At 40.0% G+C, this 27,791-nt stretch overlaps 1 protein-coding gene across 1 annotated transcript in view; it reads left to right on the top strand.

The window, feature by feature from the left end:
• The window catches only part of nkain2 (sodium/potassium transporting ATPase interacting 2), a 550,985-nt gene that overhangs the window by 466,932 nt on the left and 56,262 nt on the right, over positions 1 to 27,791 (top strand). Inside the window, exon 4 of the mRNA XM_059981239.1 lies at positions 10,470 to 10,670. Within this exon, the coding sequence (XP_059837222.1) occupies positions 10,470 to 10,670 (201 nt within the window). The remainder of the gene's footprint in view (positions 1 to 10,469; positions 10,671 to 27,791) is intronic.

A 27,791-nucleotide genomic window follows, 5' to 3' on the forward strand; every position in this document is an offset into this window, starting at 1 on the left:
CAGAATTAGACCATTTGGCCCATAGACCCTAGTCCGTCATTTCATCTGGGCTGATCCAATTTTCCTCTCAGCCCCAATATCCTGCTATCTTCCCATATCCCTTCATGCCCTGACCAGTCAAGAATCTAATTATTATAAATATGTAAAAATATAAATAAACGGTGCAAAAAGAGAGCACAAGGTAAGATAGTGTTCATGGGTTTCATGGTCCATTCAGAAATCTGATGGCAGAAGGGAAGACACTACTCCTAAAATGTTGAGAGTGTGTCTTCAGTCTCCTGTACCTCCTCCTTGATGGTAGCAATAGGAAGAGGATATGTCCTGGGGTCTTTAGTGATGGACGTCACCTCTTTGAGGCATTGCCAATTGAAGATGTCCTGGATGGTGGGGAAGCTAGTGTCTACGATGGTGCTGGGTGGGCTTACAACCCTCTGCAGCTTTTTCTAATCCTGTGCAGCGATGCCTACATACTAGATGGCAATGGAACCAGACAGAAGAATCTCCACAGCACATCTATGGAAATATGCTAAATTCTTTGATGACAGACCAAAGACTTTTAAAGTAAAGTGAGGGATATACCGTGTGCATTCAGCTGGAGGAGCAAAAGGTCTGTAATAAATCAGTGCTCTGTGGGAGAGCAGGGTACCTGTATAATTCTTTATGGCTCATTTTAAGTCTTTTCCCAAAAACCTTGTGATGTTGCCTGCATTTTTCTGCTTCTAATGGCTGCTAAGGAAAATAGGTGCAAATACCTTTTATATCTAGATGTGGCTGAAATGTCATTGCAAGTGTTGAAATTTTAGGTGGTGGCCTTTACAACGACTCTAGCTGCTTGGAATGCTTTTTGATAAATTTGGTGCTTCAAGATGTGTGACTTTTAACAAGCTTCATTTTGCCATTCTGTCAAATGCAATTTAAGTTTTTTAGTTCTAAAAAAACTGTGCTTGTGGAGTAACATGGTTGCATTATGGTCAAGGTTTTTTTTGTTGTTACAAATGAGCTTTGATCTTCACAGAACACCTCATTACCTTTATCTGAAGGACTGTGTGATTTCTTTTCAAACTGACTGAATAAGTTTAATTCTCTTAAAATTTCTTTCATTTTCATATGGCATGTTTATTTTTTCAAGTGTTCATTAATACAAATCATTTTCATTATATGCACATTGTTTAATTCTTTACATTATCTCTGGAACTACTTTACATCTTTTAAGTTGCAAGAAGGACAAAGTAATTACGATCACTTAGTATTTATCACTTAGTTATATACAGTAGTGCTTATGAATTTGAATACATTTTCAGGAGATTTCTTCCAGAATTGCTATGACAATGTTTTCAGCACTTCTGGCCACTTAAGGAAAAATAATTACCAGCCTTCTAGATTTGGTTAAAATTAACTCAGCACATAGGAACTGTTTTCATTAAAATACAGTCTTTTATATATCCCTGGCTGGATGTTCACATCAAGTAGAAAAACTGTTTATTCAATATTTTGATCTTTTACTACCCCAACACTTGAATTCTTTAAATGAAAGTTTTAACTGTATGAAAATTTGTATGAATAAAGTATAAATCATGTACAGGAAAATCACATTAATTATATAAAACTGACATATTTTTATAAAAGCAACTCTATTAAATAATCTTTCAAAATCACTTCTTTGCGTTGAACTATCAAACAGAATGATAAATATTTTTTGAAAATGTAAAGGTGTCAACAAAATTAAGAATTTTTTGAAATTCCATTGTGAATTCAGTGTGTTTTGCAATATCCATTGAATTATATTACCACTCACTAATTTAAACTGGCAGCCATTACTTTTTTGTTTCTCTACTGTATAATGGGACATCAGGTCAACATAGTGGGCAGCACGAAGCTATTACAGCTTGGGACATCCGAATTCAAAGTTCAAATCCAGTGTCCTCTTTGTACGTTCTTCCTGGTGAGCGTGCAGATTTCTTCCCGGTGCTCCAGTCTTCTCCCACAGTCCAAAGAGGTACCTGTTGGTAGGTTGATTCGTCATTGTAAATTGTCCTGTGATTGGACTAGGGTTAAGTCAGTGGAGCAGAGCTCAAAGGGCCAGAAGGGTCTGCTCCATCATGTGTGTCTAAATAAATAAATAAATGCATCATCCAGCAGTTATGAACTGATATTAGTACATTATCTGTATTTTCAGGTTGATATACTAAACTTATGGTTAAAATGAACATAGTATCATTATGCAGACTAGATATTTGGTTTGGGATGATAATTACATTTTATGCATCATTGCTATTTTTCAAATTCTGAATTATTTTCACTGCCATATCTTATATCAGATCAATGGATGAGGGATAGATCTGATTTCACTAGACAGAACCTTTTGGATGGATAAAGTTTCTCTAATGTCTGCAATTATATTGTGCTTTGTGCACCAGTCTGAAGCTATATTTGCAGTTCCATAGCCTCGGACCCTGCAGGTCTCCTTGTGTTAAATTATCATTTCTCATATCTAGAAGGATAGAGAAATATATAGTCTGATTCTTGATAATATTTATTGTGTATTAACTTTCCTTTATGCTGCAGTTTGAGAGGTATACCTTTAGCATAATCCTTGCACTTAATTCCTTGGACACGGAGTAAAAGCTTCTCGGTGACATTGAATTCTAATATAAAAAAGAATTATGTTTTAGGAAAAGCAGAATCTTCATCCAGTGTGGTGGTGGGAGTTTTTCCTTTGCTCTTCCTGATTATATTAACCAAATAATCTTGACTTTTTTTTTACTGTGCCATGAAAAAGTAGTCAGCCCCCACAGCTATTTTCACATTTTGCTGTCTCATTTTCTAAATTTAAAATGATATTGAAGTAGGATCTTTGAGATAATCTACAAAACATTGTGCATCATGTCAAATCAAAAGAAAAATTCAGAAGCTTGTCAACAATTTTCAAAAAAATGAAAACCAAAATTGTGAGGCTGAAAAAGTATTCATCCCCTTTTTATTTACTACACTAACTTTTCTCAGGCTTCCTTACTAATACACACCCAATTTGTTGATGTAGAAAATTGGAGTATGCCCTGAATAAATGCCCCTCTCTCAGTAAGCTCCAAGAATATGGTTGATTTTCAATAGACCAAACTAAGTGAAGACAAAAGGACATTCAAGTCAATTCAGAGAAATGAAATGGGAATAGAAATTCTGATTCCCATTCCTGTTCCAACAAATCTGTCCATAGCCTCCCCTTGTGCCATAATGAGGCCATCATCAGGGTGGAGAACAACACCTTATATTCCGTGTTAGTAGCCTCCAACCTGATGGCATGAATATTGATTTCTCCTTCTGGTTTAAAAAAATTCCGCCCTCCTCCCCTCTTCTTCTGGTCCCCACTCTGGCCTCTTTCGTCTTCTCACCTGCCGATCAACTCCTCCCCTGGTGGCCTTCTCCATCTCTTCCTCCTATCAAATTCCTTTCCCTCCAACCCTACTCACCTGTCTTCACTTTCTAGCTATCCTCTTTCCCCTCCCCCACCATTTTATTCTGGCATCTTCTCCCTTCTTCTCCAGTCCTGAAAAATGGTCTCGGCCCAAAACGTCCATTGTTTATTCATTTCCATAAATGCTGCCTGACCTGAGTTCCTCCAGCATTGTGTGTGTGTGTGTGTGTTGTCAGGGAAATGACAATAGAGAAGCACAAATCTGGGGAAGGGTACAAGATCATCTCATAGGCATTGAACGCACCTCAGAGCACAGTGCAGTCCATCATGAAAAAGTGTAAAAATTATGAAAGCACAGCCACACTGCGAAGGTCAGGCCAGCCCTCTAAACTTAGTCACAGGAGAAGAAGGCACTTGTAATGGATGCCAACAGTCACTCTGGGTGAGCTGCAGAAGTTAGTGGCTGCAACTGGAGATTATGTTCATGGCTCCATAATCTCTAAGGCCTTGCACAAAAAGGGTATTTATGGGAAGAATCCTTGGCTAAAAAAAAATTTCCTTGCCAGAAAATCATCACTTAGAAGATACTGTAAAGATGCAGAAGAAGGTCTTTTGGTCGATGAGACTAAAATGGAGTAGAGTAGCGAACAAAAGCGGCTCGACCCTTGCCTCTGCTCCCGACACCCTGCCTTTTCAATCTGTCTGGTGCCAAGTAAGTGGTACTTGTGATGTAAATCTAACATGGCGCATCAGCCAGGTAATGCCATCCCAACTGTAAAGCATGGCAGAGGTAGTATCATGCTATGAGGATGCTTTTCAGCAACAAGGACTGGAAATCTGGTCAGAATTGATGGGAAGATGGATGCTGCTACATACGGAAAGATCCTGGTAGCCTCTGCTGGGAAACATAAACTGCGGAAGAAGTTCATCTTTCAGCAGGACAACTACCCAAAGTCCACTGCGAGAGCAACCATGGAGCGGCTTCAAATGAAGAAAATTGATGTCCTTGAGTGGCCCAGTCAGAGTTCTGACCTTAACCCAATCAAACATTTCTTGCAAGACCTCAAGGTTGCTGTCCACTGTCACTCCCCAACTAATGTGGCACAACTTGAGTAATTTTGCAAGGAGGAATTGGCAAATCTTGTTCCATCATGTTTTGCAAAGCTAACAGACTTATCCAAAAAGACCGCTGGCTGTAATAGTTGCAGAGGTGGTTCAACCAAGTACTGAACAAAGAGGAATGAACACAAATGTCCTTGTTTTTTTGAATTCACTGTGAGAAAAGGAGCAAGTAATTTGCAAATAAAAATTCTCGGTTAAGTTAATCAAAACCACTGGTGGTAATACTTATTTCAGTGAATAAAGGGTTGGGGACTGAGTACTTTTACCAGACAGTGCAGAGGGAGTTTCTTGCCATCCTTTGGGATTAAGCCATAGGCACTCCAATAGTTGAAGCTTTGTCTGGTCAGAATCAACATTGATCCAGCTTCACTCTTTACCCAATGATTGAACATTCAGAAAAGATCATTATTGGGATATATAAGAGACACAGATATACTGCATGGAAATAGGTTCTTCAACACCTCAAGTCTGTGCCCACATTCAGACACCCATTAATACAGATCTCATTACCACTCAGTTTATTCTCCACCGCACCCCCCCCCATCCCATCAACCCCTCCAGATTCCGCAACACAGCAGGATAATTTTACAGTGATCAGTTCACCTACCGGTGTGTGTGTTTTTGGGTTGACAGAGGAGACTGGAGCACTCAGAAGAATCTAGTGCAGTTACTCGAACTACACCAAAGGTCAGAATGAAACTTGGTTGCTGGAGTGTGCAGCAAGAGATTGATAGCCTTTCTTTAAATGACCCAAGAAGCCTCCTTCGCAAAAAGGGAAGTTTCACTTTGCACTCTGATGCTACATCATTAGATTTCAAAGTTCGAAGTACATTTATTATCAAAATATGTACACATGTACAAAGTATGTATACAACCTTAAGATTTGCCTCCTTATAGGCAGCCACAAAACAAAGAAACACAAAAGAACCCATTAAAAAAAGATCAATGTGCAAAGGGAAAAATAAACAGATTGTGCAAACAATAAAAGCAAGCATTTAAAATGAATGTGAGCACTCAGACACGAAGCCCAGTGCAGGCCATGGTCTCAACAGTTCAACACAGAGCAGAGTAAACATCATGGAACCCACTGACACAAAGCCCGGAGCAGACCCAGCCTCAATGCAATGCAGAGGAGATTAAATGTTGTGGAGTAGCGAACGACCAGCCCGACCCTTGCCTCTGCTTCCGACACCCTGCCTTTTCAACCTATCTGGTCAGGCGTTTAAATCCTCCAAACATCAAGTTGTTAATTACCCTTTATCGTTTTATATTTCTGCAGTCTTTTCCAAGCTTATTACTCATTGAATTCGGTAATGAAGGAAATCATGAGCCCAAGAAAGGGGACAGAGAGGATTAAGGAAAATCCAGAGATTTTGTCAGCATAGTAAGGGGAAAAAGAGTAACTAGAGAGAGAATAAGGTTGCTCAAAGTCAAAGAAGACATCTTCATGTGGAGCTACAGGAGATGGATGAAGCCCTTAATAAGTATTTCTCCTCTGTTTCTACCATGGAGAAAGACATGAAAGTTTCAGAACTAGGTAAAATAAATGGAGGCAGAGGGGAATCTTAGAGATAGTCTGTGTTATAGTAGAGGAGGTGCTGGATGTCTTAAAAGGTATGAAGGTACACCAATCTTCAGTGCCTAACCATGTATAACCAAAACAGTTGTTGGAGGCTACAGAAGTAATTGTGGGAATCCCAGCTAAGTTATTTGCATCATCATTAGTCACAGGTAAGTTTTTGGTAGACTGGAGGGTAGCAAATGTTGTGCCTTTATTTAAGAAGGACAACAAACATAAACCTGGGACTATGGACCAGTAGGTCAAATATCTACAGTGGGTATGATAGGTAAGTTCCTGGAAAGGATGTTAGGGGGTAAGACATATGTGCATCTAGAATTATGGGTTCATCATCGTGGTTTTGTACAGGGCGTATCATGTTTTACAAATTGATCCAGTTTTTCAAAGTTCGAAGTAAATTACTTATGTCACCATACACAACCATGAGATTCATTTTCTTATGGATATCCTAAGAAACACAATGGAATTAATGAAAGAACTAGGGGACGTAGCCTCAAGATTTGGGGGAGTAGATTTAGGATGGAGATGAAGAGGAGCTGCTTTCCAAGGGGGAGATGAATCTGTGGAATTCTTTGCCCAGTGAAGCAGTAGAGGCTACCTCAATAAGTATAATTAAGACAAGGTTGCATAGATTTTTGCACAGTAGGGGAATTAAGGGTTTTGGGTGAAAGGAAGGTAGGTGGAGATGAGTCCATGGTCAGATCAGCCGTGATCTTAATGAATGGCAGAGAAGGATCAACGGGCCAGATGGCGAACCCCTGCTCCTGTTTCTTATTTTCTTTATGTTTTTAATACCACACCCAACAAGACAGACAATCAACAAGTAGACAAAAAAAACAAACTGTGATAATGCAAAAAAGATAATAAATAAGCAAAAAAGTCAAGAACATGAGATGAAATGCCATTGAAAATGAGTCCATCATTTGTTGGAACAGTTCAGTGATGGAGTGAGTGAAGTTGAAAGGCATTATCCCCTCTGGTTCAAGAGCCTTAAAGAACCTATGTAGCAACATTTTTCACACAAAAAGGGGTCTCTTGGTTACTACCTCAGAATAACCCTCTGCATGTCTCATTCAGTACATTAATACCATTCAGTTGACAGACTCTGATTTTAGTTCTACTACTGGGCTGAGGAAACAATAAGTGCCTTTTGCTACTGCTGCCTGGTTTAGAAGATGTGGTCTTTAATATGCCAAATATTACACGACAGTAAACACACATGAATGCTGAATCTTTTTCCAAAGTTCAATTGAAGTGATTTTCTAGTTGTTACTTCATTGTACTTTGTGAAGATAACTCTTCAGAAAGAAAATAATCTACACGTAATTATGTTGCCTTTTGAAGAACAAAACAAGTTCTCAATCTGAGTGGTACAATGAAAGACAAGAGTGCTTATCATGTTACACTTGTCACAGAAAAAACTTCAAACAACAAGGCATGTATAGTTTAAAAGCTTTCATTTCTAACTTCAAGCAGGAAAAAAAAATCAGATTAAGAAAAAGTTAAACATTTCCCCAATTTTAATGATTTACATGGTGTTCTAGTTTGACACTCACTTTGACTCAACAGCACATTTCCTTGTTTCTGATGCCTATTTGCATCCAATTGTCTATTGCAGATGAACATCACTGAATTATTTTTTTCCAAAGGACAAATAACTTTTTTGCCACAGGATCTATATCAGAAGAAAAAGCAAAATAATGTGATGTATAAAATTTCTAGAGTATGTGCTTAGAAACATTGGGCCACACGGTAACATAGATAATGGTATTGCAGTGTCAGCGAAACAGATTTAACTTCATCACTCCCTGTAAGGAGCTTGGACATTCTCTCCATGACCATGTGGGTTACCACAGGGTGCTTCAGTTTCCTCCCACAGTCCATTGAAAAATGAGTTAAAAGGGTACAAACATGACAAAATCTGCAGATGCTGAAAATCCAAAACAATATACACAAAGAGCTGGAGGAACTCTGCAGACCAGACTGCAACAATGAAAAAGAGTAAACAGACGATGTTCCAGGTTGAGACCCTTCTTCAGGACTCAGGTTTTGGGCGGAGTGAACTTTTTGAGCTGGAAGGGGCCTGTTACCATGCTGTATCTTCAAATAAAATAAGAATGATATATATGGCCAATAATGTGCTGAGATGAATTTAATAATAATGATTGATAAGTCAACTTAATTGATTCAACAATGGCTTAAAATGTTTTAATATAGGAGATTCTTTCTTTTCCCATATCCATTTAGATTCCCACTTATATATAATATCTTCCGGTATATTTTCTCCTATTTTATCTAGTTCTATTCTAATCCATGCCAGTTTATCTTCATCAAAAAAAGATGCAATAAATCTAAGTTGATTTGCTTTATAATAATTTTTAAAGTTTGGAAGTTGTAACCCTCCTAGGTCAAATTTCCATGTCAATTTTTCCAATAATATTCTTGACATCTTACCTTTCCAAAGGAACTTCCTCACGCATTTAACTCTTGAAAAAACTTCTGCGGTAGTTGTATTGGTAGTGTTTGGAATAAATATTGTAATCTAGGGAATATAATCATTTTTACAGCATTTACTCTGCCTACTAATGTTATGGTAACATCATCCATTTATCAAGATCTTGAATTTTTTTCAATAATGGTAAATAATTTAATTTATATAAATTCTTTATATCTTTATCAACTCTTATACCTAAATATCTTATACCATTTATCGGCCATCTGAATTGAGTTATTAATTGACATTGACTATAATCTCCTTTAGTAAGGGGTAGAATTTCACTTTTATCCCAATTTATTTTGTAGCCTGATATTTTCCCATATTCCTCCAATCTAGAAAATAATTTACGCGGCAAATACAATGGGTTTGTTAAATAAAGCAAAACATCATCAGCAAATAAATTAATCTTATATTCCTCCTGGTTAACTCTGAAACCCATAATATCTGGGTCTGTTCTAATTAATTCAGCTAATGGTTCTTTCACCAACACAAATAAAGCAGGTGATAATGGACAACCTTGTCTAGTTGACCTTGTTAACTGAAATGATGTTGAAATTTGACCATTTGTCATTACTTTAGCTTTGGGATTAGTATTTAAGGTTTTAATCCATTTTATAAAAGATTTTCCTAACCCATACTTTTCCAATACCTTAAATAAAAAATCCCTTTCCAATCTATCAAATGCTTTTTCTGCATCTAAAGCAACTGCCACATTCATTTCCTCCCTCTTTTGTGGCAGATGAATTAAACTAAGTAACCGAGTTACATTATCTGCCAATTGTCTATTTAAGAATCAAACAACACTCTTTTTTGTTATTTTCAATTAAGGGCTTATTTAAGAGATAAATTGGTTCAAACAATGTTATTGCCGAAATCTAATGAAATAGAAATTTTAATTCAAAAAAGAAAAATTAAAAAATGTATTTCTTTTATGCATAGTTTGATTCAAAAGCAGGCAATTAAACAAGGAATTCATAAGTCAAGACAAAAATGGGAAACTGACTTGAATATTAAAATTGAAGAAACAAATTGGTCAAGACTATGTCTTGACAGTATGACAAATACAACAAATGTCTGGCAAAGACTAGTGCAATATAATTTTTTATATCAATTATGTATTACACCACAAAAAATAAATAAATTAAACCCGAATTTATCTGATCAATGCTTCCGATGTAATCAAGAAATTGGTACTTTTTTACACTCTACTTGGTCTTGTTTTAAAATTCAACCTTCTTGGACAAATTTAAGAGTTTTACTGGAACAAATTATTGGAATACAACTTCCACATAATCCAACAATATTTTTACTAGGCTATATTGAAGGGATAAAATCGAAATCCAAATTGAATAAATATCAGAAGGAATTCATAAAAATTGCATTGCCAGTAGCCAGAAAGGCTATTGCAGTTACTTGGAAATTGGATTCATACTTAAGTATAGATCGTTGGAAGAATGAAATTTTTAGCTGCATTCCACTTGAAAAAATTACTTATAATTTAAGAGATAAATATGAAATATTTCTGAAAATTTGGCACCCTTATTTACAAAAGATAGGATTAAGTATATAGGTGCTCTGAAGATAAAATTATTGGTTATCTGGGGAAAGAAATAAATATACATATTAAAGCTATTATGAACTCCATGGAGCATGTGGAGATCTTCTGATATCCAGGCATTCTTTCTTTCTTTATTTTTTCTTCTCTTTTTTTTCTATAGGGATACGTTAGGGGGGAGAGGTTAAGAGGAGGGGGGAAGGGTTGATAATTTTTTTCTTTCTGTAACCTATTTGAAAATTCAATGAAAAAAAATTATATAAAAAAAACACTGGCTTAAAACCATTGTACTTTCTTTTTGCAGGATACCAACCTGATTATGACCTTTAACATATCCAAGCATCGTTCTTGGTGGATGGAGAATGGACCAGGATGTGTGGTGGTGACAATAACAGATACCCCAGAATGGGTACCAGAGGATCATCGTTACATTTATGTCAGAGGCTGCCTGCTGGGATACCAGTATATAGAAGTGGCACACAGTTCACTACAGGTTATCCTTGCAGTAAGTACCAACGTCTTTCAGTAGATCATGTAATATAATTTGTATGGTGAGGGAGATTCAGCCATTTAACTGCTGTAACTTCGGCAGAGGAATCATGGGTATCCTAGAAGAGTAATCTATGGAGATCCTGCAGTTTCCTCAGCAAGGTCACTAGTGGTCAAATGGGAGATTTGACTACCAATCCACCTGAAATTCAGCCCTCACGTTCTGTTCTTCCATTGAAGAACCCTGGTGAGAATCTAACGTTTCCATTAATTCCATTGCATTTCTTTATTCCGCTGTGAATGCCTGCAAGTAACTATATCTCACTGTAGTATACGGTAGCATATCCATTCTACAGGTATTCCCCAAGTTCCGAACAACTTGTACTTAAGAACCGAGGAAGGAGAACGCCGTCCGCCATTTTAAGTCGTTGCTGTTGACACTGTGTTGAGTGTTAAACTTTGTACTTGGCTTAAATTTTTCTTAGTAAGATTCACCTTGACCCCGACCCTCCCCCCTCCCCACCCCCGTTCCGGTTAGCTGGTGGCGCAATGAGATCAGCACTGGGCTCGAGAACGGAGGTTCCTGAGTTTGATCCAATGACAGAGCGCTCCCATGCAGGGTTGATGTCAAGTTCGCAACTCGACCTCATAAAAAAAAACACTACCACCTCCAGTTTAAATTCCCATGTGGAATATTATGGAGGATCAAATGCAGAACCCAAACGCAGCCCAACCCCCACTTGTCCCATATAACCTGTCTCAGTGTGGTGGACTTTCGGACCCAGGGAAATTCTGTGCGGTGGCCCTTAGGACCCAGCGGGCCTCAGGAGCCTGCGGAGGTTGGGATTGCCGCCCGCAGTGTTTCTGTTCCATTGACGGGAAGCGATCACGACTGAAAATAAAGTGGAAATAATGAAGCGTTTGGAACAAGGTGAAACACCATCGGTCATTGGAAAAGTGTTAGGCTACAGTTGGTCAATGATCAGAACAATTTTAAAGGATAATGGATAAAGTGAGAATAATGGAGCATGTGAAAGGCCCTGCTCCGATGAAAGCTACAATTATCACTAAGCAATGCGGTGGTTTAATTATTGGAATATGTACCTTTCTTAAGTGTTTTATATGCACAGAAAGGTAAAATATATACTATATACTAAGACAAACATTTGACTAACTGACGCTAAATAATACCGGATGTACATGTTCCGATTTACGTACAAATCCGACTTAAAGACGGACTCAGGAATGGAACTGGTACATAACCCAGGGACTGCCTGTACTGCCCTCGCAGTGCGCATCTACAGAGCTCTGCAGTGAGTTAAACAACTTATCGAAAATCACCCTTGACAGAAGCTTCCTTCAATGCTTGTTTTATGATATCTCTTACTTGTGAAATTGCAGAAAGTAAAATATGAATTAAATTCAGTACCAATTTGTTGTATGCCTAACAAACAGTGTTAGCCAAGGTAATACAAAATACTCTGTAACTAAACCATGTAAACAAGAGCAAACTTATGGTGTAGCAATAGCTTATCTCGACAAAATGTTTACCATTATCATCAATAACTTAAAACTCACAGATTCTGCTGTTTCAAGGGCAAATAAAGAGAGGATGGAGATGTATGTCTTTCCAGTGTGTGCTTCAAATTAAATCAAAAACTTACCCACGGAAACTAAGCCGCACAGGATAAGATATTTTTTTAAAAACTATGTACAGAAAGTAATGTTCCTACAAAACAAATTGTGCCTCTAGAGGCCAGAACATAAGTACTTTGATAATAAATTTACTTTGAACTTTGAACTCACTGCTGTAAGAGATTTTTCCAAAGTGTATATGAGATGAAAAGATTTTTTAAATTATGCGAGTTAGCAAATGTGATTATGTAATATTAATGAGAGGTGTCGAAGCAGTAAACGAAAGGCTTTGGTGGGTAAGTAGTTTCGTCATCTTGGAAGTGTTGAGTCTGTTGTTAGGATTTTGTTTTGGCAGTGAAATTCTGGCAGAGCCAAATTGGAATATTCTAGTTAGTTTTCTGCCATTGACAGAGAGCCCACCATGTGCAGGATATTAGGGTCCATGTCAAACAGTTATTCTGCTTAGTCCCAGCAACATGTACCAGGACCATAGCCCTCCCTACCACTCCCATCCATGTATTTATCCAAACTTTTCTTATTCCCACCATGGTCCTTAAGGAGTTTGTTCATTCTGCCTGTGACTACATGGGTTTCCTCTGAGTGCTGCTCCCACAGTCCAAAGATGTACCAGTTGGTAGATTAATTAATGGTTGTAAATTGTCCAGTGATTAAGTTAAGGTTAAATTGGGGGTCACTGGGCAGTGTGGCTTGAAGGGCCTATTCCGTACTGTATCACAATAAATTATAAAGTTAATTAATTAATTAATTAATTAATTAATTAAATGTTGCAATTGAACCCACAAGCACCTCTTCTGCTGGCAGCTCGGCCTACTCTCACACCAGCCTCTGAGTGAAGAAGTTCTCCTTTCTTGTACTGATTGCACTGCAGTAGAATCATTTTATGTACCAGAAGCACACGTGATTGAGCTTAAAGACAAGAAACCAGATCCCAGTGATGTCCTCAGAATCACTCTGGAGGTGTAAGAGGCAATTGACCTTCTAGTTGTTAATATTTGCATCTCCTCAGAACTTGCATCCGCCATCGTATATTGGCTTAAGGAACCAATGGCAACACTGGTGTCAAGGAGAGAAGTGCAGTTCCCATGTGTGCATTACTATCATTTATAAATCGTTGAGAGCTGAGAGCACAGTAGCAATCCTATTTGAGACAGAGAAGAAGTTTAGGTTCTTTCACATTCTCCTGTGATTATAAACAAGAGAAAATCCGCAGATCCTGAAAATCCAGCCATCACACACACACACACACACAAAATGCTGGAGGAACTCAGCAGGCCAGACAGCATAATCGACACTTCGGACTGACACCCTTCAGCAGGGCTGTGATTATGCTTAATTTTGATCAGGATCATGGAACAGAATCCCCATCTTGGACAAATTACAGCTTTGGGGAAAGGAAGGAGAGTGTAGGCTGATGTGTTTGAAGCTTAGAATGAATATGGTATATTTAAAGAGTGCTACATAAAGTTATATTAATATGGTCACAGGAAGAGAAATATTGGAAGATTGGAACTATAACTGAATCAATGTTCAAACGATAAGAGGATTGAAAGTGCAAACACGACAAAATCTGCAGATGCTGGAAATTCGAACAACACACACAAAATGCTGGTGGAGCACAGCAGGCCAGGCAGCATCTATAAGGGGAAGCATTGTCAATCTTTCGGGCCGAGACTCTTCGTCAGGACAAACTGAAAGGAAAGATACTAAGAGATTTGAAAGTAGTAATGGGAGGGGGACATGTGAAATGATAGGAGAAGACCAGAGGGAGTGGGATGAAGCTAAGAGCTAGAAAGGTGATTGGCAAAAGTGATACAGAGCTGGAGAAGGGAAAGGATCGTGGGACGAGAGGCCTCTGGAGAAAGGAAGGGGGAGGGGAGCACCAGAGGGAGATGGAGAACAGGCAGAGTGATGGGCAGAGAGATGAAAAAAAACAAACAACTAAATATGTCAGGGATGGGGTAAGAAGGGGAAGTTAGAGAAGGCAATGTTCATGCCTTCAGGTTGGAGGCTACCCAGCCAGTATATAAGGTGTTGTTCCTCCAACCTGAGTGTGTGGATTCATCTTGACAGCAGAGGAGCCATGGATAGACATATCAGAATGGGAATGGGATGTGGAATTAAAATGTGTGGCCACTGGGAGATCCTGCTTTCTCTGGCGGACAGAACATAGGTTTTCAATGAAACAGTCTCCCAGTCTGCGTCGGGTCTCACCAATATATAAAAGGCCACACCAGGAGCACTGGACGCAGTATACCACACCAGCCAACTCACAGGTGAAGTGTCGCCTCACCCGGAAGGACTGTCTGGGGCCCTGAATGGTGGTGAGGGAGGAAGTGTAAGGGCAGGTGTAGCACTTGTTCTGTTTACAAGGATAAGTGCCAGGAGGGAGATCGGTGGGAAGGGATGGGGGGGGACGAGTGCACAAGGGAGTCGTGTAGGGAGCGATCCCTGTGGAAAGCAGAAAGGGGGGGGGAGGGAAAGATGTGCTTGGTAGTGGGATCCCGTTGGAGGTGGCGGAAGTTACGGAGAATTATACGTTGGACCTGGAGGCTGATGGGGTGGTAGGTGAGGACAAGGGGAACCCTATCCCGAGTGAGGTGGCAGGCAGATGGGGTGAGGGCAGATGTATGGGAAATGGGAGAGTGCATTTGAGAGCAGAGTTGATGGTGGAAGAAGGGAAGCCCCTTTGTTTAAAAAAGGAAGACATCTCCTTCATCCTGGAAGGAAAAGACTTATCCTGAGAGCAGATGTGGTGGAGACAGAGGAATTGTAAGGGGATAGAGTTCTTGCAAGAGACAGGGTAGGAAGAGGAATAGTCCAGGTAGCTGTGAGAGTCTGTAGGCTTATAGTAGATATCAGTAGATAAGCTGTCTCCAGAGATGGAGACAGAAAGATCAAGAAAGGGGAGGGAGGTGTCAGAAATGGACCAGGTAAATTTGAGGGCAGGGTGAAAGTTGGAGGTAAAGTTAATGAAGTCAACGAGCTCAGCATGCGTGCAGGAGGCAGCGCCAATGCAGTTGTCGATGTGGCGAAGGAAAAGAGGGGGACGGATACCCGTATAGGCTTGGAACATGGACTGTTCCACAAAGCCAACAAAAAAGCAGGCATAACTGGGACCCATATGGGTGCCCATGGCTACACCTTTGGCTTGGAGGAAGTGGGAGGAGCCAAAGGAGAAATTATTGAGAGTAAGAACTAATTCCGCTAGACGGAGGAGAGTGGTGGTAGAGGGGAATTGGTTAGCTCTGGAATCCAAAAAGAACGAAGAGCTTTGAGACCTTCCTGGTGGGGGATGGAGGTATATAGGGACTGGACGTCCACGGTGAAGATAAGGCGGTGGGGGCCATGGAACCTAAGTTCATTGAAAAAATTCAAAGCGTGAGAAAGTGAGGATTGAAAGTATTCACATAGTAATTTTAAAGGAATTGTTGGAATGATGGGACATTAAATCAGAGCTGGGGTCCCAGCCTGATGGTATTTGCACTGGATTTGTAAAAGAACACAACCTTGCACAAACATTGAAGTATTACAGAAAGTGAAGCTGGTGACTCCAGAAATTCTGAATTCTGCAGTGTCCTAAGAATTGAGACCCTTGCACTTTCAGGCTGATGTTCAAGAATTAGGACCTCCTAAGGCAGGGATTCCTAATCTGAGGTCCATAGACCCTTGGTTAATGGCATGCGTCCATGGCATCCAAAAGGATGTCCCAAGACAAAGTAGACTTTTTTCCAAAGTTGGTCCTGCCAAAGCTGTGGACTGTATCAAAACATGCTCTGTAGCAAGCTGGTACATCACTTCACCCTTGGATTTAGAACAAATTGTGCTCTTTTGAATATGGTGGCCTCCCTAGACATTGGGACCCATTTGAGATCCAACAGACTCTTGATTGTTGTTCATCCAACATATCCTGGCAGGCAAGGTAACAGCGAGCAAGTCCCCAGTGAATTTGTTCCCTGAGTTTGCTGAGTGTTTTTTCTTGTCCTTGTCTCCTATTCAAGTGTCAGAGAATAACCTATTGTCAAATCGTTAAGGAATATCAATGCCATAAGCTTTTGAGTGATGAATCAAATACCAGAACTGCAAGGTAGGGGAGGTAAATTATGACAAATATGAATAAACAACTGTCTCGTTCATTGGCTTGAGTGCAATGAGTTAGAAATTCAGTCAGCAACAGAAGTTTATTCTGAGCTATGCTCAGGTTAAAGATCATTTCAATTTCAGGGATGAGTAAATAGTTTTGTATATATTTCAAACAAGCTCTTTGGTTGATGTACTTTGATTGTCTCAAGCATGAGATTTCTATTTTAAAGTACATCCCCCACATTATGCCTTCCATTATATAGATATCCCATTAAGCAGGGTACTGGGAGGTATGCATTCTTTGTGTCCTAGAATCATCTGTCAATCACGTTCTAATGTACTGTAGGGTAGCCAAAACTCTCTCGCAAGTTCTATGCCAAAGTAATAAATCAAGACAGCAGGCAACAGTCGTATGTCATGATTGTTAAATAGCACCAGCCAATATAGCATTTGTAGCATTCTTCCCTTCATAATGAAAAAGAAAACATTCAGGGTAACTGCCCTCTCTGTGAGTCTTTTACTTTAACTTGGCTTTTAGAGATAGTAGACTGTCCTTCTGGAAATGCTCCTGCGGTAATTCCTGTCATGCACAGTACTTTGTAAATCTGGCAGGAGCAAAGGATGTTGGGAACGGTGAGGGCAGAGCACTGTGGGACAGTTAACAGAGAAGGAGTGCCGGTGGGGGTGGGGGGGGTGGTTAGGGGTGGTGCAGATGCAGACACACCCAGCTCTGAGACACCAGACAAGGTCATGTGATTCCAAACTATTGGTTTATTGATCAATACAGAATGTCCCCTGGTGCTTCCCACTTCCTCCCCTCTCCCTTCCCCTTTCCCCAACCATGATTCCCCTCTCCCTGCTCCCTTCCCACTCTTAGTCCTTAATGGGGACCCATATCAGAAACATATTTATCATCATTCACATATTTCATGAAATTTGTTTTTTTGCAGCAGCAGTACAGTGCAATAATACATAAAATGCTACATTATTGTGCAAAAGCCTTAGGAACCCTGGCTATAGATATATATATGCATCAGACTTTTGTACAGTACTGTGGATTCCTTTTACCATTATGACCTCATCTGATGTAGGGTGTGAAGTGCTGAGTCACCATTTCCTTCTTTTATATCAGACGTCAATCTGACACAGGCTTCATTCTCTTTTTTTTCAGCATTGAGCCATTGATAACTCTGCAATCCTTCTTTTAAACCATGCCCACATATTCCTGATCCATTTTACATCCCTGGTCTCCTAGTTCCATGAACAACATCTACAAATTCACTTGTAAACTTTGCAGCCAAAGTGGACCTTTATCAGTTCCACCTGTTACCCTGTACTAATTTCAGATGTCAGGTGTTACCTTTCTGGTCAATTGCAATCAGCTTCAACTTCAGATCGCTTTAAGTTTTTGCGGGGATAACCACTGTCAGAGACTTTTTCCCCAGCAGACTTCAGTGTAGTCTTTTTAAATGTTTGACAGCATTTGTTTTAGCCGTGTATTCTCAGGGTGGATGTCCTGATTTAGAAGGACATTGCTTACTGCTCCATGTCAAGCAGCGGCGATATTGGTTGTCTATAAAGAATGTGTCCGAGGAAGATTGCAATGTACTATAACGTATCTAATGTATTCTACAGGGCCTCATTTGAGGGCTATTATGTTTTGGTTTAATTACCTTCCCTTAATGAAAAATAATTTGCTTTTCTCTCCTCTGCTGATCTACAATTGCTTGATATTGAATTCAAGCTTTTCCCCTCTTTACCTCCATTCTTTCGATGCCTTGCTTTCCTCAAAATCTTACAACTTGGGCATCGTTTATCTTTTTAATTGTCCATAACCTCCAATGAATGATACACCTTTATATTCTTCAGCCTGTTTCCACATGTTAATCGGATTGGGAGGAATCACACCTGTGTGATATTTCAATTCAGACACAGCATCTAAGTTTCTTTACCCGATACATTGACATCATGTCACAGTATCTTCTCTTCACTGTCTACGTCACTGCAGCTAGTCACTTAAACTAACAGCCAAAGATATTTTGTTTAAAGACGAATTGATAGAGAGGCAGAAAGTATTTTTCTGCTGTGCAGCTTCTTCACCGAGTTAAACAGCCTCCAGCAATTTCTGCACTAAAATAATGTTTCAATTACACAGAGCAGTTGGTCATATACTGCAGTTCTTAAAGAGGTAATGAGCGGAAAAATACACTTGAGACGCAGAGCAAGCTGTGACCTCTTTATTCAAGGGTTCCTCTCAGAGTGCCAGTCTGCCAGCTTATATGATGACTTGCATTCAAGCAGAATTTGCAACCCTGGAATGAGTCGGCCTTTCAGTCCCATGAGCGGCCCAAGAGTACTTCCAATTAGTGGAGTGACACATAAGCTGACAGATCAGTTTGTCATATGACAATTATTTAAGAATTACCACCCATACACCAACAATTATTAATCATATCCAGTACTACATAAAAAGCATGTACAAACTATGGAAATTATGCCACGTGACACATTTCTATATTCAAAAGCATTTTAATTCTGTTCAGTTCCTTCAGGTAGGCTTATACTTTGCTTTCATACCCCAGAGTCTCTTTGTATTCCAAACTACCACAGAAAATTCTACAAGTAAAGCACTCAGTAAACTGTGCAATTCAAAAATGGTCTTGGCTGATTCAGTACCCTATTATACCCAACAATATCTAACTCTTGCTTGCATATTTTTAATGATGTGGCTTCAGCTACTTTGTGGTAGAGCAGTCCAAACATCTAACACAAGAGGATCTGTAGATGCTGTCAACCCAGAGCAACACACACAAAATGCTGAAAGTATTCAGCACGTCAGGCAGCATCTATGGAAAGGAATAAACAGTGGACGTTTCAGGCTGAGGAACTTCATCGAGACCTATATGGTCAACGTTTTGGGCCAAGACTCTTCATCTTAACATTATTCCACATGTTTATCACCTGGATGAAGAAATTTCTCATCAGTGTGAAAGGGCTTATCCATTACCCTTAGACTACAGCCATTGTCCTGGATTCTGCAGCCATTGGGAACATCCTTTAGCCAGTTCTTATGAAATCACCTCTTATTGAACTCTAATGAACAAAGGCACGATGTGATCCAGTCTTCATAATATGATAATATGTATAAGAGGGTCTTTACTCTTATAAAAAGAGAATTTCTACTGGGATTTGAGTGACTCAATATTCTTACACAGATCCAGGGAAAAGTTAAGACCAATGTTCTGGAAAATTTTAAAGAAATATGAAATTCATGAAGGAAACCATGCTTTGGAGGAATGCCGATTCAAAAGTAACATCAAGATCAGCCTGAAGGAATTCAACATTGCATTTAAAAGCTAGGAAGGCATCACACTTAATGGATACACTTGGACAAAATCAAGAGGGAGCTGTGTTCCATGAGAATGACCTCCGTTAGGCTATGGAGAATAAGCAGCAGCTGCAAAAGGAGAGATTGAACAACCAAAATACCCAACCACTAACCACAGCCACCACTTACTCTTGACAATGCTGCACCAGAATATGTGGGTCCCAGATCAGCCTCTACAGCCACCTGAGGAACCACCAATAGACAACCCCTTAGGTCAGGGAATCACAACTTTTTTTTTAAATACTGTTAAGCATGGAGCCCATGAACCCCTGCTAGATGAACATCATACTTTACTCAAGTGATCACATGACCATGATGCAAATGAAGCACTCACTGTGTGGCACTAACATCACATTGATTGGAATCAGCTCAGAGCTGATCTGCCAGCTCAGATGCAGGCAATGTGTCATCAGCATTCGGAGAATGATATTCCATTATAAACTCACAAGACCATGGGACATAGGAGCAAAATTAGGCCACCCAGACGATCACATCTGTTCTGCAATTCCATCATAGCTGATTATTATCCCCTTGACCCCATTCTCCTGCCTTCTCTCCATAACTTCTGACATCTTGATTAATCAAGAACCTATCAACCTCTGTTTTAAATATGCTGAATGACTTGGCCCCCACAACCATACATGGCAATGAATCCACAGATTGAGCACTCCCTAGCTAAAGGAATTCCTCCTCATCTGTTTTAAATGGACGTCCCTCTATTCTGAAGCTGTGTCATCTGGCCCTGGACTGACCCACTATAGGAAGCTTTCTCCACATTTTCACTCAATCTGGCCCTTTCAATATTCAATACTTTTCAATGAGATCCCCCACTCATTCTTCTAAACTCCAGTGAGAACATGCCCAGAGCCATTAAACATTCCTCATGCATTAACTTTTTCATTCCCAGAATCATTCTTGAGAACCTCCTCTGGACCCTCTCCAATGCCAGCATATCTTAGATAAGGGGACCAAAGCTTCTCACAATACTTCATGTGGTCTAACCATTGCCTTATAAAGCTTCAGTATCACACTGCTCCTATGTTCTAGTCCTCTTGAAATGAATGCTAAAATAGCATTATCCTTCCTTAACACTGACACAACCTGTAAGTTAACCATTAGGGAATCCTGCACAAGGACTCCCAAGTCCCTTTGCATGTCTGATTTTTGAGCATTCTCCCTGTTTAGAAGATAGGTTATGCCTTTATTCCTTCTACCAAGGTGCATGACCATACACTTCCCTACACAATATTCCATCTGCCACTTGTTTGCCACTTCTCCCAATATGTCTAAGTCCTTCTGTGGACTCCCTGCTTGTTCTACACTAACTGCCCCTCCATGTTTCTTGGTACTTTCTGCAAACCTAGCCACAAAGCCATCCATTCCATCATCCAAATCATTGATAGATAACATGAAAAGAAGTGATCCCAATACTAACCCCTGCAGAACACCACCAGTCACCAGCAGCCAAACAAAATAGGCCCGCTTTGTTCTCACTCTTTTTCTCCCACCAATCAATCAATCTTCTATCCTGGTTAGTATATTTCCTGTAATACCATGGGCTTTTATCTTGTTAAGCAACCTTGTGTACAGCACCTTGTCAGAGGCCTTCTGAAAATCCAAGTAAACAACGTCCACTGACTGTCTTTTATCTATCCTGCCTGTCAAAGAATTCCAGCAGATTTGTCAGACATGATTTCCCCCTAAGGAAACCATGCTTACTTAATCATGCAACCAAGTATCCAGAAACTCCATCCTTAATAATGGATTCCAACACCTTCCCAACCAGTGTGGTCAGGCTATCTGGCCTATAATTTACTTTCTTCTGCTTCCCTCCCTTCTTCAAGTGTGGAATAACATTTGCAGTTTTCCAGTCCTCCAGAAACATTCCAGAATCTAGTGATTCTTGAAAGATCATTACTCATGCCTACACAATCTTGTTCAGAACCCTCAGGTGTAGTCCATCAGGTCTAGGTATCTACCTTCAGACCTTTCAGCTTCCCTATCACCTTCTCCTTAGTAATAGAAACTACACTCACTTCTGTCCCCCGACATTCTCAAATTTCTGGCATACTTTTAGTATCTTTCACAGTTAAGACTGATTAAGACTTATTAAGTTTGTCTGCCATTTCTTTGTCCCCCATTACTACCTCTCCAGCATAATTTCCCAGCAGTTCAATATGCCCCCTCAATTCACTTTTAATCTTTATATATATGAAAAAAAGTTGGTATTCTCTTTTAATATTACTAGCTAGCTTACCTTCATATTTCACCTTTTCTCTCCTGGCTGTTTAGTTGCCTTCTGTTTGTTTTTAAAAGTTTCCTTCTACCAAGGTGCATGACCGTACACTTCCGTCTTCCCACTATTTTTTTGTTATATGTCCTTGCTTGCTTTTATGCAATCTTTGACTTCCCTTGTTGGCCATGGTTGCTTCATCCTTCCTTTAGAATACTTCTTCATCTTTTGGATATATCTGTCCTGCACCTTCCAAATTCCCCCCGGAAACTCCAGCCACTGCTCTTCTACCATCAACCCTGCTAGTGTCCCCTTACATTCAACTTTGGCTAGGTCTTCTCTCGTGTCTCTATAATTCCATTTATTTTAACACTGATACACCTGACTATCTTCTCTCTCTTAAACTGCAGCCTGAACCCTACCATATTATGATTATTGCCTCCCTTCCTCCCTTAGAGACCAACAGATCTCATTCTACAATTAATATCAAGGAAGGAGGACTGACTTTATTTCAGTGAGTGCAAAAGGCATTCTAGGAGCAGCACCAATTATATTTAAAGGTGTACCAACCTGGTCAAACTTCAACACAGGATAGATTGTATATTAAACTACAAAAAAAATCCTTGAAAAACAATAGTGATCCCACAACCAATGCTAAAGTTTCTGCCATTTAAATTCTGAATTATGGTGGACAGTAACAATTAACAAAGCAAAGCATTTTGAAGGATGATCTCATCTTCAACTACAGCAAAACCCAGCCTAGAAGTACCAAAGCTTTGCATCCCTCTTCAGCCACGAGTGCACAGTTGTTAATCTATCTGAGCTTCCTACCAAGGTCACGACCATCGTAGAAGCCAGTCATAAAGAAATGGGTTGGAGCGCTGGATTCAGCAAAAGCCACGGGATTAGACACATCCCATCTGCACTGCCTAACACATTCTGCAGAACTAGGTTCACCTCCAGCCAAACCATTCCTGTACATTTACAACATCAGTAGCTTCCTGATGGAAAACTGCAGAAAATTGCTTGGTTACTTCCCATCCACAAAAAGCTGGTCAAAGCCAAACCTACTAAATACCATCCAATAAGTTTACTCTCTCAGTCAACAGCTATCTGTCCTTGCTCATGCTGGGATTTAACAAGACCAGCCTGGGTTCAGATGTGCACAATAGAACTAAAATCCAAAGCTGAACCGAGAGTAGCTGGTAACAAGGAAGTCAGTGGGAATCAAGAACAAAGGTCGCTATTGGCTGGTCATAAAAGCTCCTGATTGTGATTGTTGGAGGCCATTTCCAGGATTGTTGTAGGATTTCCTCAGGGGATGTCATATGATCATTGGCCTTCAGTTGTTTTTCTATAACCTTCATTGACTGATGATTAGATGATCAATTCCATTCCTGCCTCCTTTGCAAATGAACTAGCCCATCCCTGCATGCAACAAGACTAAACAATAAGCCTCCAGCTGAAAAGTGACAAGTAACGTCCAAATTTTTACTGGGGTCTTCTCCTCAGGTTGGGTGAGAATAGAACTAAAGGACAGTCAGAGATTTGGTGACTAAGGTAACTAACGTACTTCTTGATATCTCAAAACCTATCCACAGCCCATTCTAACAAAGGATCATTGACCTGAAATCATTCCTATGTTTCTCACTCCGCAGATGCTGCCAATTTTCAGTCTGGTATCCGAGTAAAGCTTTTCCTTTAAACAGGATAAAGTCTGCAGATGCTGGAAATCCAAAGCAACACAGACAAAATGCTGGACTGAAGAAAGGTCTCAAAGCACCGACTCTTTAGCCATTTCCACAGATGCTGCCTGACCCGCTGACCTCTGCCAGCATTCTATGTTTGTTTTCTTTCTTTTAATCTGTCTTCTACCCTTAATAACATATGCAGACCCCTAGTAAGTTCACTACTATTTTGGCTAAGTGGCCATAATTGTGGCCATCTGGAGAGTGGTACAATGATTGCCTTTTGGCCTGAAGCTTCACTGTTTGCATTGAGGTATAAAATATGTGAATATAAGTGTTGCAATACATAAGCAAAGAAAATGGATCATATTCAGTAAACTGTAAGAAGGATCTCCTGACGTGATATGGGTTTACTCCAATCGTGTTGATTAATTTGCAGCCAGGGTGTTAATTTCAGTTTTGTCAGTTGCTAATTACAATGTTAGCTATAAATCAGAAATGCTGTCATCGTCTTCACTGGAGGCAAACAGAATTAGGGGTCCCAATGTCATAACTTCATTGCACTATGTAGAGGCAGGCTGCACTCATAAGAGAAGCATATTATGACTGTTTAAGGTCGTGAGTTTATTTTCCCCTTTGGTGGACTGCAGGAGAGAACGCTGAATAGTCAGGTTTATGGAAGTTTCTCTGGAAATCTTGAACAGGTAGGTTGAATGAAGGAGATATGTCCTTTCATCTTAGGGGGCTGGAAACTCTCCAGACAAATGACAGTGTCAACAGATAGTGGGGAATGTCAATGCCAAGAGAATAGCTCTTCAGAGAGGGATGGAACACAAGAGGAACTTAATGACCTTATTCAAATGGTCAAGATCAGAGAATGCATTTTCAAATGCCATTCCTCAGCAACTGCACCGCTTGACTCATTAATTGCTCCATTTATCCAATTAGTCATGACTCATCTTCCAACAATTTCTACTAATTAGGATTCATACTTGCATACCTTCAGCCTCATGCACTTAGACTTAGTGCAAACATCAACCCCGCACCTCACAGCTTGTGTGATAACCACTTGATCAGAAATCACTGCACAGTGGGAGGTAATAGGAGAGGGAGAGCTGTGTTTGTATGTTCTAATCCTCCGGGGGAAAGGAAACTGGTCACTATGTTGTGGATTATTGTTAAGGTCCATGGCCTCCTCTACTGCCATGTTGGAGAAGCAACATCTTATATAACATCTGGGTAGCCTCCAACCTGATGGTGTGAACATCAATTCTTTAATTTCCGGTAATTATCCCTTCCCCCTCTCCTTCACCATTCCTCATTCGGGTTTCCCTCTCACACTTTCTCTTCTTACCTGTCCATCACCTCCCTCTGGTGCTCCTCCCCATTCCCTTTCTTCCACAGACTTCTGTCCTCTCCTATTAGATACCCCTTTTTCAGCCCTTGCCTCTTCCACCAATCAACTTCCCAGCTCATTACTTCACACCCTCCCCCCTCTCCTGGTTTCACCTATCACCTGCCACCTTGTACTTCTTCCTCCCCTCCCCCCCCACCTTCTTAATCTAACTTCTCCCTTCCTTTCCAGTCCTGCTGAAGGGTCTCAGCCAGAAATCTGGACTGTTTACTCTTTTCCATAGATGCTGACTGGTCTGCTGAGTTCCTCCAGCATTTTGTGTGTGTTCCCTTGGATTTCCAGCATCTGCAGATATTCTTGTGTTTCAGGGCATGCTATGTTGGCACCAGAAGTGTGACAACACTTGAGGGTTGGCCCCAGTGCGATCCTCGCTGATTTGATTCGATGCAAAACAACACACTTCACTGTAACAAATAAAAAGCTAATCTCTTAATCCTCTATGATATGGAATATGAAAGGAAATTGAAGAACCTGTGTTTTGTTTTATAGTTTCCAAAAACATTAAAATAAATCAAATGAAGATGCGGGGAGTCTGAAAAATGGGTGTAACTTTGACTTTAAGCGAGGTGTGCATGTATCACGTAGTAATGTGATGACACACACATGTAGGAGAAGTGTGCGACAGATGGACTTCGTCAGTAGTGTTATCAATAACCTCTCATTATCCTTCTTTCTGTGTCTGCATGTGATTTTTTTACATATAACCTGTAATTATTTAAACAAACAAGAATGCTTAATCAAACAAACATATATATATATATATATATATTTATACAAAATTGAAATATTAAATACACAACAACTTGGAGGAAACTAACTGGTCAAAAGAGAGCACACTAACCCTCTACATACAGCAGGTAAGGAACAAACCCAGGCCACTTTAGCTATGCTTGCAGGTCCAGCGTGCTACCCATCTGCTTTATAGAATTGCTTGTGGCAACACATCACTTGTTCCCCATCTGTTCTGCATGTGAGTGAGAGGTGGTGTTATACTGGAGTCTTGAGCCATGTGTTAGCAAAAAGCCATTGTCATGCAGCGATCTGTTACATGTTTGCGGTTTACACAAAGCACACCCATGAGATGCATCAGGACTGCTTCCAGGATGCTACAGAGTAAGTACCGACCTATGTTTGTTAACAGAACGGTTTTCCATTAAGGCAGTCAAATCCACTTTAGTTTGTTACGTGGCAGGACACACATGAGAACCATGCAAGACCAAGTTCATGTCCTCAATGCCATCTGGCTGTATGGAGAATCTTGAACCCCTTAGAAACTCTCAAGCGTTCTCCACTTAGTTCTCCCTGACAAGAAGAAATAACATAATTTGTTTCTGCATAGAGGCCCCAGCAGTCTCTCTAAAGCAAGAGTGCACTGCAAACCGAACGATAATTGTTTTATCTCCAGCAGCAGCTTGGAAGGAATGAAAATCTTAATTGTTCAGAAGCAAAGGCACTACGGCAATCCTCTACTCTGTCTGAGGGTTTAGTTGTGGGCTGCAACCTGTGGCAGGTTTTAGAAGAAACTTTTTATTGTATAGTGTGCATTGTTCAAACTTTGGTTATTGCCGAAGCCTGGGTAGGGAAATTACATTCTTAATGACCACTCTGATTATATCTCTGTCTGAAAACCCTATTGGCTCTTCTTCCATTTAAAAATGTTATCCTGCTCTGCAAAGAGTATGTTCATTCTTCAAGCCATGCTTAATATCAAGAGGAATCTCTTTTTGTCCATCACTTCTAAAAACTTTAAGATTATCAAAAACATACTTCAGTGCTTGTATGTATAAAAGTTACTAAGTTTTTAAATATTTTTGTTGTTGAGATACAGGGGGCATAGGTCCTTTGAGCTATGCTGCCAGCAATCCCTGATTTAATCCGAGCCTAATCAGCAGGCAATTTACAATAACCTACTAACCTGCCAACCGGTATGTCTTTGGACTGTGGGAGGACATGGGGAGAACGTGTAAAGCCTAGGCAGGGTCAGGGATTGACCCCAAGTCGCTGGTACAGTAAAGCACTGTGCTAACCACTACACTACCATACCACCCCAAGACTGCAGCAACAGACAGAAAACACAGCAAATTGCGAAGATCCTTTCAAAAGCACTTGTGAGAAATCCTTCTTCAGCTTAATCATTGTTCAACTGCGGCAGGTTAAGAAAGTGTAACACCTGGAGCATAGAGCTCCAATATGTCAGGGCTGGAACCTGATTGACGTCTTGATCTGCCCTGTCCGCATGCTTCCGGCAGACAGGAGGTATACACATGCTGACTACTTTGCAACTGCAGCATTGGCTGCACCATCCATCATTTTTGGGATTTAGCAACTATCCCTCAAGAATTTAATAATACAAGTAAGAGAGCACACACAAAATACTGGAAGAACTTAGCAGGTCTGGCAGAATCTGCAGAAAGGAATAAACAGTCAATGTTTCAGTCCAAGACTAATGATTATTTTTCTTGACATAATTAGATGTGCGGGGGTTGGAGAGATATTGAAGTAAATTGAATTGAATTGAATTGACTTTATTACTTACATCCTTCATATACACGAGGAGTAAAAATTTTTACGTTACGTCTCTGTTCAAATGTGCAATGTGTAATTATAGTAATTTATAATAAATACTATGTACAACAGAATAGTTGCTATAACATAAATAATACAATTGTGTCAGCGTG

Source organism: Hypanus sabinus, chromosome 10 (assembly GCF_030144855.1).
Source record: "Hypanus sabinus isolate sHypSab1 chromosome 10, sHypSab1.hap1, whole genome shotgun sequence".
Lineage (NCBI taxonomy): Eukaryota > Metazoa > Chordata > Chondrichthyes > Myliobatiformes > Dasyatidae > Hypanus > Hypanus sabinus.